The sequence below is a fragment of the Atractosteus spatula genome, chromosome 27 (genome assembly GCF_055471065.1).
Source record: "Atractosteus spatula isolate fAtrSpa1 chromosome 27, fAtrSpa1.hap1, whole genome shotgun sequence".
Lineage (NCBI taxonomy): Eukaryota > Metazoa > Chordata > Actinopteri > Semionotiformes > Lepisosteidae > Atractosteus > Atractosteus spatula.
Genome location: NC_142732.1, coordinates 11,153,486 through 11,175,459, shown reverse-complemented (window position 1 = coordinate 11,175,459; position 21,974 = coordinate 11,153,486). Strand labels below are relative to the sequence as shown.

The 21,974-nt window shown below is 48.8% G+C and overlaps 1 protein-coding gene across 2 annotated transcripts in view; it reads right to left on the bottom strand.

Annotated features, from left to right (window-relative positions):
- LOC148814430 (rap1 GTPase-activating protein 2-like) overlaps window positions 1–21,974 on the bottom strand; it is an 83,368-nt gene that overhangs the window by 43,624 nt on the left and 17,770 nt on the right. Inside the window, exon 1 of one of the 2 annotated variants that reach the window (XM_088906633.1) lies at window positions 3,338–3,524. The exons of the other annotated variant lie outside the window; for it this stretch is intronic. Within the exon in view, the coding sequence (XP_088762759.1) occupies window positions 3,338–3,438 (101 nt within the window). The 5' untranslated portion in view covers window positions 3,439–3,524. Of the gene's footprint in view, window positions 1–3,337; window positions 3,525–21,974 lie in introns of those variants that run through there. 2 annotated transcript variants of the gene reach the window in all.

Sequence of the window (21,974 nt, the reverse complement as noted above, 5' to 3'; positions counted from 1 at the left end):
TTAGCTGTCCAGAAAGAATACAGAGGCTAGACGGGAACATTAAGAAGTGTTATGATTAATGTATGTGGCACTGACCCACACAGGCAGATTCTGACCGCTACCTCACTCTCTGCAGTTATACACTGTAGATACAACACCAGAAGAAAGCTTACAAACTAGGGGGGCCTGTCTGGCCCAGCTGCTTTGCTTGCTACTACTAGTGCTTACTGATTAAAGATCTCAAGATCTCATCCAGCAGCCCGTCCCGGACTATCAATCCTTTTTTTCAGGGAAGCAGCACTGATTCTCCGTCCCGGACGCACAGCCTCTTTCTCAATTTACACGCGCGCCTTGGGATGCACGGAGATAGGGATGATGCACACACACAGCTATTCGCAGCTTACAGACCGGCTCAGAGCTCGAAGGCAGCAGAGTGGGATCAGGGCCAGGCTCCTTCCTCACAGGATCGCCGGGGGAGAGTAGCCACTGACTCCACCAGGCTGTCTCTGGGAGGAGGGTAAAAACCAGAGCACCCTGAGAATACCCGGGAGAACATGCAAACTCCACACATAAAGGTGCCCCAACCCAGAAATGAACCCAAGTCCCTGAAGCCATGAGGCAGCAAGGCCAACTGCCTCACCATACAATAGTATATTTTAAAATGTAAATCAGATGATTTTCTTCTAATGTATTTTAGAGTGGTGACCAAAACTGTACACAACATCCTAAACGTGGTCTCCCTAGTGCAATGACCAATTTTAACATAACGTCCCTTGAATTAAATTCTATGATTTGAACTATATAATCTAACATTCTATCTGCCTTTTTAATGCTTCTCCATGTTGTCTCGATCAATCTGATTTAACAACACAAAGTGGGACAGCACATATCCAGCACTACAACACTACTACTTAACCACACTGTAGAAGGTATTAGAGTAATTGCTTTCATCCATTCATTTAGTCGACAGGTTTATTGCATGATAATGCAGTGCTGAATATGTGCAATATTGATATGTCCCACTTCAAACATAAACAGCCAAGTCTTTTTCTAAGGGTAGTCTCATCACGCTTGGAACTTCCCATCTTTTGTTTCTATTCCGATTGTACGGCTCTTGTCTACATTAGCAGCAGTGCTCTGGACCACCCAGATCCCCATTCTGTCAGTGCTCCCCTTGTCCCTCAGAGTCCGGACGTCCAGCCCAGGCCAGCCTCTGCTCTCCCCGCCTGTCTCCTGGCCCTGCTGTGGTTTGCAGGACCTTCGGAAAGTAGCTCTGCTCAGCTGCTAACCAGAGCTGCTTTTCACAGCAGGCGGGACGGACGTGCACACGCAGGGAATCAAACCCTGATCTCCTCTCCCCTGCTGCCTGTCTCCACCTCAGGTCCACAGCATGTGTCTAAATAATGCCAGAAGCTTTCACAGGGACCTCGCTTAGAGAGATCACTTTTATTGGCAATATATTAGGAATTTGTCTCTTCGCATACCCCAGCTTTCTCTCCATGAGACACAGACAGGGAGAGAAGCTTTGGGTCAGAGCGTTTATACGGCACCCCTGGAGTAGTTGGGGTTAAGGGCCTTGCTCAGGGGCCCAACGGAGTAGGATTCCTCTGCCGGCTGTGGGATTTGAACCGGCAACCTTCCAGCCACAGAACCTTAGCTACAGAGCCACCGCTCCGCCCCCTAGTACCTTCTGGTACTTGTTAAATTAAAAATTAAAAATATATATATTTAAATTTCTGTAGACAGGATTAACTGTTGTCTCAATAGCAACATTAAGTCTATAGTCTGCATCCAGAGAAAGCGCTTGTCTCAGAAGCCCTGTGGAAGGGGATTTAAAAGCTGTGGGAAGACGGTGCATCAGTGTATAATCGGCTGTGTCAATACTTTCAGCTTTATTCAGGATAGAGAATACAAGCGCCAAATTGTTCTGAAAGACAACAGACCACAGCTGGTCAGTGCTTGGCTGGGTCTCACACAGGTTGTCCTGCTCATCTATTACAGCTTCTCCATGGTTCTGAGCAGGCGGCTGGACTGGGATGAACATAGCAACCTGTAATTCCAGCAGGAGAAGCCAGGCAGAGAGCGCCTGAGCCGAGCCACGTCCAGCTGAGAGTCTAAGCTGAGACCCTTCCACTGATCTTATGATACATGCCAAGTTGTATCATTAAAGGAGAGAAATCCATAAATGCACCACTTACAAATCTTATGATCAGCATTAATTCGACGTGTGCACTGATGCCTTACAGTAAACACAAAAATACTTTAAGCTCAACATTCAGGATCCTGCAGTGTCTCAGGTAAGCCTGTGCCTGTTACCTGACACCTTGAGTTTGCTGAGTCGATAGATACTCTGTGTGTGTGCACCAGCGCATGTGTTTATTTTGTGTGCAGAGAGGGAAATACGCCAGAGGCTGAACAACATATTGGCCAAATCTGGACATGAGTGTGTTTTTCTCAAAACAATGCAAAACAGTACAGCATAGCTCTATCAGCAGATATGTAGGCTGAAACAGAACAAAAATCTGTTTACTCTCATATCACATAAAGACAGCACAAATCACATTAACGACTGCTTGGAAAGCCTGACCACAGCCAGATTTTACAGTAGATATTTCTCACTTCCATTTTAGAAGTGGCTGTCTGCCACTGACTTTGTCTATGACAAACTCAGCCAGAAACCGGGCCTTCGTTTCGGTCCAGTTCAACACTTTCCCTCGAATTCGGGTGCCACACACCATCCCGGGAGCGGCGGTAGCCTCTCACACACCCAGTGCGATCTGACACAGAGCACAGCGATACGCACAACCGGCATGACTCACGAGCACAGGCAACCTGTCCTGCTCCCAAGCCGCAGAGATATGACTTCACAATGTGTAAAGTCTGATAAGGGTTATACGCTATTTACACATGCACAGGACATGCTGGATATACACAAAGGTACAAATATTGATCCTGCAGTTTACCCCCCCACAGCTCTCGAACACTAAAATCCTGATGCTGATCTTATGGCAGTGACTCAATGCACCGAAATACTGCTACATATGGATCAACCAACAGTCCCAACAGTTTACGTGCAGCTGCCTTCTCGCGCTGGTGAAGAGTGCGGATTTCAGGCTCCGGTCGCACCACACTCTCAGCATCCGACTTGACAAGCAGCTCTCACCCCTCAACCGAGTTATAGATCTATTTATTACAGGGTAATAATAATCACTCCATGCCGCACGCAAGAGCTCCAACTGGTCCCAAGTACATACTCGAGCTCGCTGGAAACAAGAAGGCAACAGAGCCAAAGAAAAGTTTACGGCACAACTTCCCGGCTGGCGAGCAGCGAGGGAGGGCGAGGAGAGAGGTTAGTTACCGTTCCTTCTGTCTCCGGGACTTGTGCAGTAATCCGATCAGGATGACAGCCGCACGGATCCCAGCCTTCTTGGACTGGAGCCGGCTGCTGGGCTCGGACATGGTGGCAGCTCTCCTCCCCGCGCACCAGCTCTGCAACTTCAGCAGCTAGCAGCTCGCAGCGCAGCCTGACGGAGTGTGTGCATCCCTCTCCCTCCCTCTCAGCCCTGTCCACGCCTGCCGCTGCCTGATAGGCAAGGCTCCTGTTTGCATAAGGTGCCTGCTCTGCCCTCCCTCCCTCCCTCCCTCTTTCCCTCTCCCGCCCTCCCCCCACTCTCCCCTCCTCCTGCTCCGCTCCAGGCTGCACGCTGCTGGGCTCCAGCGGCCAGTGCTGGCGCAAACTCAGGTAGCTCAGGTGAGAGAGTTATTCTGCTACACTCATTGCTCTGGTTCCTCATGGGGGTTTTTCTGCTTCCTTTTTTTTTGCATTTGTAGGAAGATGAACTTTCTCGTTTTCTTCCCTCTCTCACTTCCTCTTGCCAATGCACCTGCCTGATTTCTCTCCCTTTATTTTTTTCATTTGTGTCTGCTTTCCTCCTTTTGTGCTGTTTCACCTTTCTGACCCTCCCGTTTTCATTCACGTATTTGCTGCCTCTCTCTACCTTCATCACACCTGTTTCTCTTGCACCACAGTGTAGGACAGCCTGGCCAGTAAACCCACAGTCCTGGCTCACACTCGCGGGCACACTCCTGCATGCGGACTCCTGCCACGCACACTCCTGACACACACTCACACACACACACTCACACACACTCCTGCACGCGGACTCCTGCCACGCACACTCCTGACACACACTCACACACTCACACTCACACACACTCCTGCACGCGGACTCCTGCCACGCACACTCCTGACACACACTCACACACACACACTCACACACACTCCTGCACGCGGACTCCTGACACACAGTCACACACACTCCTGCACGCAGACTCCTGCCACGCACACCCCTGACACACACTCACACACACTCCTGCACGCGGACTCCGGACATGCACTCACACACACTCACCCACACTCATGCACCTGGACTCCTGACACACACTCCAGACACACACTCCTGCATGCACACTTACACACACTCCTGCACACACTCCTGCCACGCACACTCCTGACACACACTCACACACACTCCTGCACGCACACTCACACACACTCCTGCACGTGGACTCCAGACACACACTCACACACACTCCTGCACGCACACTCCTCACACACACTCCTGCCAAGCACTCCTGACACTCACACACACTCTTGCACGCACATTCCTGACACACACTCACGCACACTCCTGACACACACTTACACACACTCCTGCACACAGACTCCAGACACACTCCTGCCACGCACAATCCTGCACACTTTCATTCAGTCCCATGTTCACCATCACTCCTGCCAGCTGCTCTGCAGACTCACAGTGCCATCACTGGTGCCAAGCCTGTGAAACTGTCTCCTCGCCTGGGTGTAAAGGTGTTACCACCTTAGTAGCCTGGCAGACACGTTACAACAAAAAAGGATTTAAAAATTATGCCTTTTTAAATTTTCTGACTTTCACACTAGTCTTCTAAGAATAATGAAGACTCTGTCAGCCTTATATAGTTACAGTATATTTCTAATCACCAAATAATATTTTGTAAGGACCACATTCTGGCAAAGACTATTTATAGATCTAACACGCGCCTTATTGTGTTATTGTCTCTCTGCTTCGGTGACACTTTATGAAGGTCGAGGGAACAGGAACGTTTACGACTGGCCGAAATTCACTAATGGGCTCATCTCTGAGCTCACAGACTGCGAGTGGAAGACGAAGGTATTTTCGTAAGAGTGAATTGACCACAGTACAAATCGACAGCCATCAATCATTCAAGGCACATCTGATCAAAGTCACAGGTCCTGCACAAATGTTTTACTTTCCCTTTGAGCAACTGGGTCCTGAAGTTGGCTCCTTCACTCCACACGCTGAGCACTCCCTGGGCAACACATCCTCCCAGAGTTCCCTCTCCCTTGAGTACTCAATTAACTGAACCTTAACCTTGCTAATCAAGCGACTTGCTCGGCTGGACATGTTTCAAGTATTTTTCTCATAGGGTCGACTCAGGACAGAGGATCTGTAAAACATCTACAGGGGAACTGGAGAGCAGAGTTTTCATGCAGTTAATTAAAAATAATCAGGTCAGTGGAGTAATTGAGAGCTCCGGATGGGGGTACAGGTGCATGTCGACGGCGGGGGAGGTGAGGGTGCTCTCCACTCCAGAAACCGACTTACGCAGCATTCCCAGAATGCTTTTCCCCAGCGACGCCTGCAGTCGTACTCAGCTGTCTCACAAAGTAATTTTTTATATTCGCAGAAGATTTCCCAGCAGACCCTGCAGCCGCTAATCTTATGGGTGCCAGTGACGCAAGGAGAAATTGAAGAAGACGGCAGGCCTCCGTGCCCTGTGCCTGCCACTCCTCTTCCTCGGGCTGCCGCTGGCGAGACCGGCGCCGTGCCCTGTGATGTTCCTGCAGATCTGATGACTCGGACAGTTTTTGATCAGCTCGGGGAACTGCTCATGCATCGCTAATCGCCTCCCGTCTGTACGGGAAGGTGACATTACCCTCGAACTGGAAAGGTGGCATTAGCCCCTTCACCTGTACTGAAGGGGGAGGCTGATCACAACAGTGCGATCGGGGTTGTGTGAAGCTCAGCAGACAGCTGGAGCAGACCCTGACAACAGGTCAAGAGTTAGGATGACAACCGCTTTGGTAAAGCTGACTGATTTCATCCGCCTGGCCCCCCTGTTTGCAGAAATATTCCGTAATGAGTCTGGAGGATAACACTAAGCTGCGGTAAGGAGAATTCCTAGACACAACCATCAGAGACACTATCTCTTCATCTCTCCCCGAGTCCGCTGTCAGGGAGCAGGGTGACAATGGCACTCTCAGCGCTGGCTCCCCAGCCCAGATCGCATAGCTCCGTCACCATAGCAACACCGCAACAATGCATGCCCTGCCCCAAGGGTATCCATCCCCCCAGCAACAGAGGCAAGACTTCTGGGGCTTGGGAGGCTGTTCCTAGCAACCACCACCAAGGCACCAATTTGATCCAACTAATCTTTCTCCCGGTGAAGAAAAGGGAGAGAATCCAAACAAAGAGGTGTTATTAGGACGCCGATTGAAACATGCTCGAATGGACCCGCTCTTTCACTGCTATTGACTCATCCGGACCTTCCCTCTCCAATCCATGCGTCTTGTTTAGAGAGGTCATTCCGCTGGGATCAAGTGGCACAGCGAGTCACAGCAACAGCTTCCACTGCCAGGCAAGACAAGGCTAATCCCGCTTAGAGCGCATTAAAGCCCTTGAGTTTCTGTCACAATGCCTCCGCGGTGAGCAAAGCTCTGTAATGCGCTCAATGAAAGTGAACTCCAAGGCTGCTCTGAGCCCGAGTTCTGCCCCGAGGGTGATGTTGCGGATCAGCTCTCAGTCTCTGTGCACGGGGGGTCAGCAGCGGTTTCTGCTACACGGCAGCAGACCCAGGCGTGTAACAGAAGGTGGAGGACGTTCAGAAAAGACCCCGAAGGGAGCGGGCGGCCAGTGAGAGGACCCCGACTCCATGATGATCTGAAGCTGCCGGCTAAGCAGCTGTCGTGCTCAGTCAGGTCCTGTGCCAGCACTTCACAGCACAGCGAGCTGGCATGGAGAAAACATGCAAGGAGAGAGTATCTGTGCAAAGGCTGCTGATAACATCTCTGCCATTACTTTAACTAAGAGCTATGATGACAACCGGTTTGGTAAAGCTGACTGGTTTCATTCGCTGGGCCCATTATTTGCAAAAACATTCCATAATGGGTCAGGATGATAACAGTAAGATGCTGTCAGGAGTATCCCTGGATAAAACCATCAGTGACACAGATGCCCCTATTGACACTAGTGCCCCTAATATTAGTGACAATTGCTAGTAGTTTTGCAGAACAAATCAGCACCAAATTAGACTTTCAGATCAGCAGTTTAAGACCCACCCGGAAAGTAAGAGTATGCTTTTTGACCTCAAGCTTTTTATACACTCACAATATCTACACGGCTACACAGATGATCAGGAAGGCTGATGCAAGCAGTGAGTACCAGACCCTGCAGTGCACTTCTGACCCTGGGCCTCGCCTTAGGCAGAGCCCCTGCTGCACCCATGACTTGCCTGACCAGTCACAAGTCCTGGGGCAATTTGTTGCAATGCAAAGTTACAACAGCCAATGAAGGCAGGTGCCTAGGAGGACAGTATAAAAGCAGACTATTCAGGTAAACTTTAAAACTGCCTTCTTTATCACCAGTCACTCAAAGGAGTCGTCCTGTTCTGTTAAGAGCATCGCCTGGCTGAGCTCTGTTATTAAACAACCGCCGCGTCCCTGGCTGGAATCTTGCTTCTCTGTCTTAACTGTAAGCTGCTGATTTCTGTCCACTGTGCGTCAGTTCGCCGGCATCGCTGGTTAAGTTGATTAAGCAATAAAAGTGCAAGGTCATGTCTGCCCAGCGTCCTGCACAGGCCTGAGGCCTGCCTGGGGACATGTGTGCAGCAGAATGGATAGCATCGTAATCGCCCAGGGTCTTCAGGAAAGGACCGCAAAGATTTAACCGTGTGTGGAGCAGTGCATCAGACACTACTCAATCACATTATTCTCCAGCTATGAATACCTGCGACTGCTGAGGACCCTCACAGAGACTCACATGGGGGTGGGGTGGATTGCAAGCACGTGGGACTAACTCACAGAGCGGGCGAAGCACGAGCCGGAGAGTGAGATATCCCCCGTGGCAGAGAGCCCAGCAGAGAACTGCGGGCTGCAACGGATTTATTCGGAAAGAACGAGAGGAGGTAAAAGTGAAGCTGCAATATGACCGCGTCCTCAGAGCCGCTGGCTGTCAGAATGCCAGACTGGCGCACATCTCCAAGGAGGGGGGCGCGCGCTCTAATCCTGGCCATCGCACAGGCTCAAGGAACCCATTTGTACGTTAATGCTTAAATTGCTAAAGCAGGCCACGGGCAAAATAAAATGATGTCTCTTGCCAAAGACTCCGTCTGTGATGTAGGTCTCTAAAGTGGTTCTTGTGGAAGTCGCACAATACAAATCTGCCGAATGATGCCAATACAGCTCAGTTTGCACCCATCCCCCTCTTTTCAAACTCCACAGTTCAGGTAACGTGTCCTGGAGGAAAGATCAGTTTCCTCTTAATTGAAAAACGAGAAGAATCGTAACGAAGGGCCTTTACTCGCTTCGTCAAAGGGGACAGACAGCACGGCAGGTGTTACAAAACTCATGCTGGTGATTGCAGTCAGACAGTGGCGCCGGATCTGTTTCTTTCTGACTCCGTCTTGCTAATGAGCCGCGAGGATGTGCCGAGTCTGTGGTGCTTCCTACTGGAGGGGGCAAAACTGTGGACCACTGTGCCCCGACTGCCTGCCCCCCCCCGGACACACCTGGACTGTGCCCCTCCCTCTCTCCTCCCGGGTTGAGCTGCACATTCTCCTCTGGTGTCACCAGCACAGGAGCTGATAAACCAGGCTGCAGGCAGAAACACTCTGAAACACCCATTAGGCGTGCCTTAGCCGTGCTTCACTGCTCCCTGCAGTCCTGTGGGTAGCCGACAGCTGCTGGGATACCCTATTCTCCGAAACAGGAAGCTCTTTACTAACTGGTGTCCCACCAAGGGTGTAGCCTGCTCCCCCGGGCCCCTGGACTGGATAAAGTGGTTTGAAGATGGGAGGATGGATGTTGCTGCCTCTCCTTCGGCGCTGTTAGTTGAGATCTTGCTGCTTTCATGTTTTTCAAAGACTAGTCCTGAAAATAACCGCCTAAGCTGGAAGGAGCAAATACAATGAATTACTCAAAGGTAGGTTTGGAAATCTGGGTATTTTTTCAGGACAGCGGCAGTGGGCCAAATCTAGCGGCAGAGCCCAAGAGCTTTGGAGGTCTTTTCGTGTTCAGGAGCTGACCCCTGGTGCTCCTCGACCGCCGCCCCCACACGGCAAAGACAGGGAACGACACTGGGGACCAGCCAGCCGTGCGAAAGAGCAGCACCGGCGCAGGTTACAGTTTCAAAACATGATGGCCTTTTAAAATCTGATTCCGAATGCCATCCTTCTGCCTGCCGAGCTGGAAACAGCTCCAGAACGATCCCCGGGGGAAGGGGAAGAGCAGGGCAGCAGGCGATTTCTTTTTGCACTCTCAGTGTGACGGAAAGGGGCGGGAGGGCCATGGCTTGTGGCTGCCGATTCACTCTGGGGAGATTTCCTTGCAACGTAACCCTGACACAACCCTGCTTTAAAACAAAAGCTCAGGCCAATTTACCCTGCGTGTTAAACAAGAGCAAATCTGATACAGGAGATCGATTCCAGCTGGCTAACAATTAAATTGTTCCTCAGCTTGCGGGAGTGACGTGATTTATGTATGCAGCCTTTCCTGGGCTCCTGCTAAAATTAGCCGTGCACTTGAAGAGCTTGCTGGGTCCCTCAGCTCAGGCCATTGGCACATCACCGGGACAGACAGGTAATTCACGGACTGGCCTTTGCTGCCTTCCTCTGACCACCATTCATCTCGCTGGCCAGTCACACTGACCGCCAGGCATCCTGCTGAGCTGGGCGATATTCTGCGGTCATACACTTTGCTGTCCATCCCATCGTCGACTGTTAAAAATATGATGAGATCATCGATTTAAAAAATCGGGATTGTAAAGGCACAGCTAGTTTGGTGGTAGGAAGCCAAAGTGCTTCATAGCAGGAGGTCGTCAGTCTAAATCCTGGCTCTACTCTCGACTCACTGTGGCCGACTGGGCCTCCTTGCTTCCTGTCCTTTCCTAGTGGCTCTGCATCAGCGTTTTCTGATGTTGTCCTTCCCAGGGCACAAAGCGCACCTCCCTTGCCTGACAGAGGAAGCAGCAGTGTTTCAGAATATCTCCAGATATTTAGTGAGCAAACCGTGCCACTTGAGCATTTGAGCAATAAATGTGCATATGACATTTGTAGGGAGTAGGGAGCTGCGTCAGCATGCATGGGCTACAAAGGAACTGGTAAAGGTAGATTCTTTTTATTCTGCCAGACCACTCACTGTACATAGAGAAGAATTAATGTACAGTAAATACATGAAGAACAACAGGAACATGGAAAATAATTGCCTAGCTTTTGCCTAGGGAAAACCCCATTAAGGCGGAAAAAACAACCAGGATTGTGAGGGTTAATGTGGGAGGTAAATCCCTTGACCTCTGCCCTTTCCCAGAGATCCACTCTCTGAGTACAGCTGCAAGCCGAGGCCCTGACAGAGCACACCCCCGTCTCCCCAGCCCCCCTGCATCCCTCCCTGCTGCACGCCCAGACTTTAATCCGTTCCTCTTCCCTGAGCGCAGCTCTCGGATCACTGCGTCGCAATCTCACAGAGTCAAAAAAAGAAAGCTTGTTTCACGCATCGCAGGTGAGCACCCTGGGGACGTCTGCATGCCGAGGACTGCCTGAGATACCCCTCCCCAGTGCCCCCTGGGTGATGGCAGCGTGTGTGAGGAGGTGCCAGGCGTGGTCCCCATGGTTGCAGGTGGCCACTGGAAGATCAAATCCACAGACAGCCCCCAGTACCAGAGTGAAGAACAGGCTCAGAGGCCCATCAGTGTCTTGGATCTCAATCCTGGCAATAAGTCACGAAAAAAATCCTGAAAGGAAATGATTCTGGGATTCTGGGATTCTGGGATGAGGACACCTCCCCCCCTCCAGCCTAACACAACCTGGACAGCAGAGGTTTCTGTGAGGTTTGTAGAAAGAAACCCACTGAGTTCCAATTCCAGTCCCACTTTATATAGAACAGGTGAGCAGGTTAACTCCTCTGACTGAAAATCTATGCAAATCTCTCTCTGCCATGATACCCATCACAATCCCCCCCTCCCCCCCAGACAGACAGGCTCAGACGCAGGTGGCATTTGGATTTTGGCACAATTAAAGGTCACCTGCCATGGTGGCATGCTCTGACCTTCTTTCTCAATAGGAAGAGGAATACTGCTTATTATCACATTTTCTTCTCTCTCTCTCTCACAGTTCCCTCTCCTGCTGTCTCCCTCTCTCTCCCCACATCTTATCCCTCTCTCTTTCCATATCCACTAAGTACAGGAAGCATGTTTCTGATTAACCTTTCTCAACTCCTGCAACCTTTCCAAGACCGATCGCTAACTGCAAACACCAAGTCACATGGTTCCCCGGAAGGTGTTGACTAAGAGAACCCAGAGGAACTGCTTCAGGCTCAGATATAAAACACTGACCTGAGGGCACATACAGTATGGAAATCAAGGGAAGTGTATTTAGGACTGGGAAAAAAAAGGTGCTTCCTTGCACAAATAGTACTGTGTACCAAGAACAAACTACCCGACAGCACTGTCGAAGATTACTCCCCAGGGCTTCCCAAGATGTGGCTAGATGAGATCTTGCTCTGAATACACTATCAACAATTAAGTCAACAAGATGAGCAGGATGTTTTTTGCACTCTTATGCTCAAGAGAGATACTTCTGACAGTTCTAACTACTACAACAGTTTCCTGCTCACCGCACAGACCCAACAGGTGATCAGTGTAGCACCAGGGTGTACAAGAACTATTTCAGTGTATACTGACAACTGAAAACCACATGTGAATCCGGAACTATAACGCCCCAATCCGGCCCAAAGGTTTTAGTTGAGGGGTATGAGAGTCAAGTGTGGTGGGTTTGAATCACAGCCACAGCTCACTGCAGTATTGAAAAGGTCCCATCGATTACTGAACAGATACAAACAGAAGAACATTCAAAAGATTAAAGCAACAAGAAGCCATTCAGAGGCATTTGGCCCATCCTGCCAGAGGCTAACTGATCTCATCTAGCCTTTTTTGCAAGGACCCTAGTCTATCAGCTTCAACAACAAGGCTTGGTAGTTTGTTCCAGAATCTCACAACCCTCTGAGTTTAGAAGTGCCTCCTGTTCTCTGTAGAAAAAATAAACTTTCCTTATATTTCCACCTGTGTACTGTGGTTCACATGGATCTTGAAGAAGTCTTCATTGACTCAATGAATACAGCTCAGGATCTTCGCTGTTCAGGTCTTAAAAGGCCCATATGCAACAGTCCATTAATATCAGGAATACTGTACTTTTAACTCAACTATAGCATTAGAATCTACCCAGTGCACAAGGATGGTAAAAGATCCTGTATGTCACTCATGAAACTTCATTTAAATTTAAAAATCTCCATTGCTAGGTGAAAGATCCATGAAAATCTACAGGTCCGAGATCCCTGTAGCATCTGAGCTGCACTGGCCAGTCAACCTGCAGCAGCTCAGAGCAGATTTCTTGCTCATTGTGGGCTCACTGTTCCCAGGTGCCCTGCCAGCTGGCATGCCCGAGAGCTGCTGGATCGCACTGCCCTTGATGTGCCCACCCAATGGCACCAGCAAGTCAACTTCGCTGGAAAACAAAACACATCTGTAGCTCTGTGCTCTGGAGCCCAGCTCAGCCGGCTGAGAATGCCAGGGCTCTGAGTGTCAGCCACAGATGTAGAAAGGCCAGACAGGAATGATGACTGAAAATCCCCTCCTGAGGTCTAGTCCCTCTCCGACAGGCTATTCCGAATAGAGACAGGCTTTTCGTCAGGCAGCAATCAGGGGTCCTGAAAGGATTGTAAGCAGGCAGCACAGACACACATCCATTCTGGGCATGAGCCTGCAGGGACTCACAGAGAAAAAACAACATGCTGGAAAGGAAAACCAGGGAGGAGGTCGCACACCTATTTATATCAAAGGGACTGGAGTGGAGAGGGTCAGCAGTTTTAAGTTCCTGGGAGTTAACATCACAGAGGACTTAATCTGGACCCACCACACCAACATCGTGGTCAAAACAGCACGGCAGTGCCTAGTCTTTCTCCGCAGGCTAAAGAAGTTCGGCATGCCGTCACATATCCAGGGCAGCTTCTACAGATGCAGTATTGAGAGTATCCTGGTTGCATCACTGCCTGGTATGGGAGCTGCCCTGCCCGGGATTGCAAAGTACTGCAGAGGGTGGTGAAGTCAGTGCATCTCACGACCGGCTGTGAGCTACCAAACATCCAGGATATCTACTCAGCTAGATGTCTTAGGAAGGCCAGGTCCATTCTCAAGGACCCCAGTCATCCCAGTCACAAGCTGTTTTCTCTTCTACTGTCCGGTAAACAGTATCAAAGCATTCGGTCAAAGTCCAACAGACTACGGAACAGCTTCTACCTCCAGGCAATAAGACTGCTAAGTAGCCAAGCTGCAGTTCCTTTAGCAAATCACCCGTAATGGCTACATGGACATACTGTTTTCACTGTATACTGTGCACACTGCACTACTTGGACATAATGTATAGCACACACCCTGGACACATAGCAGCTCTATTTATATTGAGTTTTGTCTTCAATTTCTATTGCACTATTATTATGTAACCTTATTTTGTAACTTTAATTTTGTGATCCCCCCCGGTGAGCTCGTAGAAAAGACATCATTGCCAGCAACTACTGCTGCACGCTGTATTGTTGGGCATTTGATAAATACAACTTTGATTGATTGATTGAAAGCTCTGTGGCCACTCAAACAACACATGGATGAGAATGAAGCTGAAGGGCCCATCCTGGGCTACTCCTGCCCAGAACTGAGCCCATTCCTTCCCTTGTTTTTCCTCCCTGTGTCTTTTTTCAGGACTGATTCCGATATCAGTCCCACTGTCGCCCACCACAGGACTGATAAAGGCAGAGACAGGACCAGGGGTTAAAAACAACAGTGCTAAAAAACTCTTGTGTAAATAACAGGACTAGCAGTACCAGGAGCGATGGTAGACTGGTGGTTTCTACAACTGTAGGCAGACACCCGAGCACCCCGCCCTTTCACTGACCGATCAAAATCACTCCTGCCCTGCCCGGACTGAAAGTCTGGGAAAATCAGCTCCAGAGATTTTATATGGAGGAGATCTAGAAAATCTAGAGAATATAACTAATAATGATGGATTCCTTTTTCAGTTCTTAGCGAATGAGCCTTATGTACCTAACCTTCAGCACTGGGAAAAGAACCGTGACTAAAAGGAGCCAGACTCGTGATTTATCCTTAATCCAAAATTTCAGTGTGGCTGAATCTCCCACCGCACACTCAGCCCTTCAGAGATAGAGGTCGAGGGCGGGAGGTGCATACAGTTTTAATGAATTTCTGCAGTCAGTAATTGCGGAGATAAGGCAGTGCAGGCTCTGTAATTCTATTCTTTTATTCTCTCATTACAGCAGGTGGGTGAGGTGACGGATCTGGTGTTAATTTCTCAGGGACCAATGGCTTGTCGGTCCAGGGGCTGGCGGTGACGCTGCAGAACGAGACTGCAGTGTTTCTGCATGATACAAACACCCGGGCTCCTGAAGGCACAGAGTGAGGGCTGGGCTCTGGAGCTGCGTGAGGAGCAAAGAGAAGATCTGATCCCCCACGCCCACCCGTCTGTCCCTTTCAGCTCCTCTCTAAAGCCGAGACCACAGGGGCGCCTTCCTTATCTCCCGGCCTTTGTCTTCAGCAGACAGAAAATCATGTTCGGCTGGCAGTTCGGGGGCAGAGGGGTTTGATAGAGAAACACACCCCGCACTCCTTGCAGGTGCGTCTGATCCCTGCTGGCCGCAATGAAAGGACGTCACTCATTCTTCATCTGATTATTCTACAGATAAATTTCCACCTCCAATTATTATAAAAATATTTCTTGAAATGCATTGTTCAAGGACAATAGCAACGCACTGCATCTATTATTAGACAGCCATCTCCTTTCACAGGGATTTCCAACAGCCACCGCACAGCGCCACTCCTCCCCCTTTCAATCTCAACAGCTTCCGGATGGATTGAGCCTGGACGAGCCCAGCTCCAGCCAGCCTGCTCCAGTGCCCTGGCTCAAACCAGTCCTTATACATCTCCTCCTGCCCATCAACAGGATCACGACCGAGGGTCATGCATCGCACCGCCACTAACAACCAGGCTCTGGCCACCACAGGCTGAAATCATTTACCATCACAAAGAATATTATACAATAGCTGTATCGCTCTTCTGATTAGATCTGAGGACAGAAGCCACAAAACCTCTCTGAGCAAGGGGGAAGGCTGTGACACACATGCTGTTAGTGAAGAGTGGCCGGGAAGACAAAGGTGAAGAGGTCAACGAGGGTTAAAGTGGCAGGTGGTACATCAATGCCCAGGGAGCTGTGGGTGTCACCCTCGCACATCTGTCGCTGCACTTGCTGGACTGCGGAGGCAGCGGGGGACCGGTCGTACCGACAGGGGGGATGAGGACGTCTGCCCAGAGCGCAAAAGGACTAGAGTCTCAATCCTACCACTGAATTGGCAGGCAAATGCATTCACCTGCTACCGCTGCTACAGCAACGACACATCTCTGGTAATTACAGTACATACAGTAAATAAATTTTAAAAAATTAACAAAGGGGGCGGAGCGGTGGCTCTGTGGCTCAGGATCTGCGCCTGTGGCTGGAAGGTTGCCGGGTTCATATCCCGTGGCCGAGCAAGGCCCTTAACCCCCACTGCTCCAGGGGCGCCGTATAAATGGCTGACCCTGTGCTCGGACCCCAAGCTTCTCTCCCTGTCTGTGTGTCTCATGGAGAGCAAGCTGGGGTAGGTGAAAAGACAAACTCCTAATACAAAAAGTTGTATATGGCTAATAAAGTGATCTTATCTTATCTTAATTCCCTGCTATCTGTGAGCTGGTGAAGGAGGAGAAGGTGAAAAGGAAGAAACCAGCTTTAGCGCAAGAAGGAGAGTAAGAACAGACCATGCCTCCAAGATAGATCTAAAACACAAATACAATCATGGCACTGTGGGTCTTGGATCAAAGAGACGCTTTAAATGCTTTCAAACAAACAGCATAAGTCTGTTACTTAATCCCTACATTTTCCTTACTGTCTTTACAAGAGCACTAACCCGAATATCACTTTAATTCACGGGAATCATGTTTCCCTGATGCATCTGCTGCATGCAACGTGGCCTTTGCAGAGAGCCGTTAATACATACTTGGCTGTAGATCAGAAATGAAAACAAACTGAAAAACAATGATCAAGTCCTCCAGAGCCTCTCCTGGTTGATGTTCGGCACTGTTATACAGCATATCTATTTACTGAAGTCCTATTCAGTTGTAAAAGGAGAGTGATTTAGAAAGAGGATCAGAGTGCACTCTGTTTAAAGCCTCATTAAGTGAAAATCTGGGCAGATGGCTCCCTTATCAAACCCCGCTTTCTGAAAACTGTAAATATTTGACTGAAAAGCTGTTATTCCTCTGGAGGTGCCTGCAAACAGTAACACGGGGACTCAGCTGTACACGGAGTGGAAAACAGAGAGACATGAACGCGGGGGGGCGGCTGTATTACTGCTATCAGGGCCGTGATAACTGCAGCACGAGGGACAGAGCCACAGTCAGGCCCCAGGGTCTGAGCTCGCGGGCTGCTCTGCTCCTCAGACACCTCCCGTCTTCTGTTAGACACAGCACAATTACGCAGGCAGCTGGGTTCAGCTATTCTGACACATGTTGCCTCAGAAACCCAGGGTCTCGCTGAGGTTTTCTGTGTTTGTTAATGAAGAGTCCTGTCCCAAGTCACTTTTCTCTTCACACTGCCCTGACGGAGAGATATCTGCCATAAGATGAGAAATGTTACAAAGAGGGGAGCATCGAGCTCCTAGCTTGTTAGAAGGTAATTGATCCAAAAAATCTCATCCAGCCATTTCTTGAAAGACATCAGGGTATTAGGGTCAACAATACAGCTGGTTAGTTGTTATAGACACCCTTACTTGTTTGTGTAGAGAAGTGCCTCCTGTTGTCCTCTGGCTCATCTTTCACTGGTAGTTCACTAAATTTCTTTTTTACTACTTGGTACGATAAAGCTGACTCCTCTGATGATTGTCTTGACACTCTAAAGTCAGTTTCACTTAACGGTTCAGGCAGGGTGATCATTAACATAGACCTACAGTGTAGTCATGAATACTTTCCAGTGCACAAACGTTTGTAAGGCAACTGCTGCTGATAATATACTGTCAGTGCTTTTATTTTTACGTCTGTAGCAAGAGAAGAAGGTCTTGTTTGGCCACCAATCTTCCAGATGTCTGTAGACACACACTTTTGCTTTAGTATGGAAAACCTCCCATATTATCCCCCTCCCTAAGAAAACCTGTCCAAGAGAAGACAGTGATTTCAGGCCAGTTGCTCTTACAGTACATCAGTTATGAAGAAATCCATGAAGAGGACCTTGGTTATACGGGAAACGTGATCAATACTGTATCTGTTTACAAACAAGGGTGAAGCACAGAAGATCCTGATGTTATCCTCACTCCCCTTATTCCAGAGCATCTGGACAAATGTAAAGGATAGGCAAGGGCACTTTGTCTTGACTTTCCTTTAACTTTTAATACCATCTGACCAGACGTTTTATTTTCAAAACTTAGTCATTTACAGACCAACCCATATCTGATATTTTGGTACCATTAATTCCTCACCAGATGATTGCAGTGGGTTAAAGTTAATAGCATACTTCTTCTGAGAGCCCAGAGCTATGCGAGTTCACCACTGCTTTTCACTTTCAATACAAATGATTGAGCTGCCAGTGGTCCAAACCAATTCTTAATCACCTTTACTGATGATTCCACCTTACTTTCACAGATCATTTGTTTGCATATTGTAACCAGAATTCCTTGATTTTAAATACTAGAAAAATAGAAGAAATTATCTTTGGTCTTGTATAGGTGAATATCCTTCCCCAGTCATAATTCATCATGAGTTCATTAAGCAAGTTACATCCTTTAAATATCTAGAAAAATACATAGAAGCCTATCTGTCTTGGAAGGCACATCCTGACTTTATTTGTAATAAAGGACAAGAGAGAATTTACTTTCGTTGTAGGTTACGGGCTTTTTCGTGCTAGTAGTCAGATTCTGTCCATGCTGTTCGCTTCTGTGACACAAAGTATCTTACAGTATGGAACAGCCGACTGGTGTGACAGTCTTTCTGTGCAACGAAAAGCCAAGGTGTCCAGACTCTTGAGGATGTGTTCCGAGGTACTGTAGCAGCCACTTGAGCAGAGCATTCAAATTGCTTGCATTAAGAACCTCACGTGTTCTGCATGAAAAATACCAGCTGATCCCTTCAAACAGACATTTTCGAGTCCATTGATGCCCTCACTGCAGACATAACCAAATGGGGAATTCTTTTATCCCTCATTCAATTAAACTACTCAATTAATGAGTTCACAGTAAAGAAGTATTGGTTTATTGCCAAGTGCAATTAGTGGTTTTGTGCAAAAATGAAGGTGTATTTTGTAATTACAAGGGCCTAGGGTGACTGTGAGACAGTAAGCTAACGGGACCTGGGGCGGAGAGGTGGCTCTGTGGCTCAGGATCTGCGCCTGTGGCTGGAAGGTTGCCGGTTCAAATCCCGCAGCTGGCAGAGGAATCCTACTCTGTTGGGCCCCTGAGCAAGGCCCTTCACCCCAACTACGCCAGGGGTGCTGTATAAATGGCTGACCCTGCGCTCTGACCCCAAGCTTCTCTCCCTGTCTGCGTGTCTCACGGAGAGCAAGCTGGGGTATGCGAAAAGACAAATTCCTAATGCAAGAAATTGTATAGGGCTAATAAAGTGATCTTATCTTATCTAACCTGTGGGGATTCCTGTAGGAGTGGTGGGGGATGTTTAATGTTTTAATGTAATGTTTATATGTACTGTCTGAGAGTTTTTTTGCAAGCCTATGTGAGTGCAAAACACAGTTCAGTTTGTCATATGCACAAGTGCAATGCAATGCCTATTTGCATGTACAGGGTATGCTCCAATACAAAGACATTAAAGGAATCACCCAAAACATAAACCCAGAACAGCAGCAGCAACGACAACAAGTTAAATAACATACAGCTTTAAAAAAAATGTCAGACAATCAGTGTGAGAAAAAAAACATCAGTGTGAGCCAGTGGTAGGAGTTCAGTAATCTGATAGCTTGTGGGCAGAACCTGTCTCTGAATCTGGAAGTTCATGCCTTTATACTCCTATAACCCTTACCAGAGGGAAGGAGGGAGAAAAATGAGAAACCAGGATGACTGGTGTCCTTAGCGATACTCCCAGCCTTCCTGAGACAGTGAGTTGTATAAATGTCTGAAGTAGAGGAGCTGTACTCCAGTGATGGACTGGGCTGACCTGATCACCCCCTGTAACACCTTCTGGTCAGACAATGAGCTGCTGCTATACCACACTGTAATCCCACATGAGCACACTCTCAGTAGCGCACCTGGAAAATGTGGTAAGGACAGTTGAAGATAGACTGAATTTTTTACAACTGTCTGAGGAAGCTGCTTGAAAGGCAAAACAAATTCCTTAGGAATCGGAGAACAAATCTTATCGTATAGCCACCTCTGTTCAAGACTAAAAAGACTCAGTTCTGTGAGCCAGTCAGTGTAGGGCATTCCTTTAACAGCAGGAATGAATCTCGTTGCTCGTCTCCGGACTGACTCCACAGCAGCAATTGTATTTTTGCATTGTGGAGACCATAACGGCACACAGTATAGCCAATATTAGTGCACTTGTCTAAAGAGAATATGGTGCCAGTGCATAGTTCTCCTTCACACACATCCAGCTCCAAGGTTTGACTTCCAGCCAAATGCTTAGCAGCTGCATCAGGCCCTACATGACACACAAAGCCAGGCAGCTGCACCCTGCCACCACATCACTCATCTCGAGTCCCATAAACACTCCACCCCAAACAACTGCTGAACAATTAGCATGATGAGTCTCACATTCTGAACAGACGTAACGGAGAGGTCCCTGGCATTTAAAATTAAATGGGAGTCCCAGTCTCATCCCAGGACATGTCCCAGCTGACTTCAACCATTCGGCTTTCTCACCTTGTGTATCTCCAGAATGAGAAGAGAAGATAAGATCACTTTATTGGCCATATACAATTTCTTGCATTAGGAATGTGTCTTTTCGCATACCCCAGCTTGCTCTCCATGAGACACACAGACAGAGAGAGAAGCTGGGGGTCAGAGCGCAGGGTCAGCCATTTATACGGCACCCCTGGAGCAGTTGGGGTTAAGGGCCTTGCTCAGGGTCCCAACGGAGCAGGAGCCCTCTGCCGGCCGCGAGATTCGAACCAGCAACCTTCCAGTCACAGGTACAGATCCTTAGCCACAGAGCCACCGCACCATCCCCCAAGATGAATGAGTCCCAGAGACCTCCTGCCCAGCCTCCTCAGCACAGGAACAGCACTGTTACCCCCCCAGGGGCTGGCAAACACTGGGGCTCTTTTCAGCGTCTTACAATAAAATAAACATAAGATATGTTGGGCAAATGTCACGCTTAAGACTATCAAAAGCTTGAGAAGAAGCACAGTTCTCCCCTGCAAATGGAGGACATCGGGTGAGGCTCAGGGATTGCTCAGTCCTGGCAGGAGAAGCATCCCAGGACAGGTGCCATATACTGTAGCTCTGAAAGTCCTTTCCACTTCGAGGGGAGCTATATCCTGTCACTTCTATTCTTTCTGTCCCTTTTCAAATTCAGAATCACATTGAAAGAGCTTTACTGGCATGACCGATGAATTACAGTGTTGCGCAAGCCAAAATAAACATTTTATTGTTGTAAATGTTTTGCTAATTGGCAGGTTCATTCGCCGTTCCTCAGGCTGTGACAAGAGATCGCATACTGGGCTGCAGCTCTATTGCGTTTCCTCCTCCAGCAAGATTAGAAGCTGTTCTGATTCTGGCAGGTGTGGGAATTCTGGGATTAGATGTATTTTTTCAGGTACGAATGCTTGTCTAATCCCCGAGTATGTTCTGCAGTGCAGTAGGAAGTGCGTCTCTATCTCCGTTTCTCCCCGCTGGCAGTGGGAGCACAGCCTGTCCTCTCTGGGCAGCCAGGTCTGCCTGTGTCGCCCAGTTTTTATGTCCAGCTGCAGTCACTGAGCCTGTAAATTGTAAGAATCTGATTCTCCTTGATATTTCTCACCCTAGTCAAATGCACAGCTTGTACATACTGTATGTGTGTGTGTCCCAGCGGGTGAGGTACTGTTGTTTGGCTTGTGCTGTGATTTGTTTGACTCTGATTTGCAGCAGTGCTGTGCTGAGGCTGTCTGGTGCTGGTGTGGCTCTGGGGAATGAGATTCACGGCCAGCTGGCTGAGGGGGCTCTTCTCTGGGGGCCTTGTGGAGGTACGAGGTTTGGTCACTGCTGTTTAGGAGCAGCCAATATCTCACTGCTCTCTTCAGTACATTCATTTGCAGTGGGTATCAGCCTAATTCAAGACAGCATTTTTCTCTGCACATGGAGGATGTTTTTACTGAACTCTGTGCAGGGCTTCTGTGGGCAGTCTGTATAATTTCGCAGACAGTTTTTTTTTCCTTTTGCTCCAGCCTTGTTTCGAGAGCTCTGTCCTGCACAGCACCTGTGCCCCAGCAGCGCGCCCCACTCCGGCAACCTGCGTCACCACGGGTCAGCGTCCAGCCTTCCCTCCGTCACCACGGAAACCGAGAGACGGGCTGAGACCATAACGCCAACTATTACATCACACGTGGAGCGCTTGCGATATTCGCCCTGTTTTGTAGCTGCTTTTTCAAGTGTG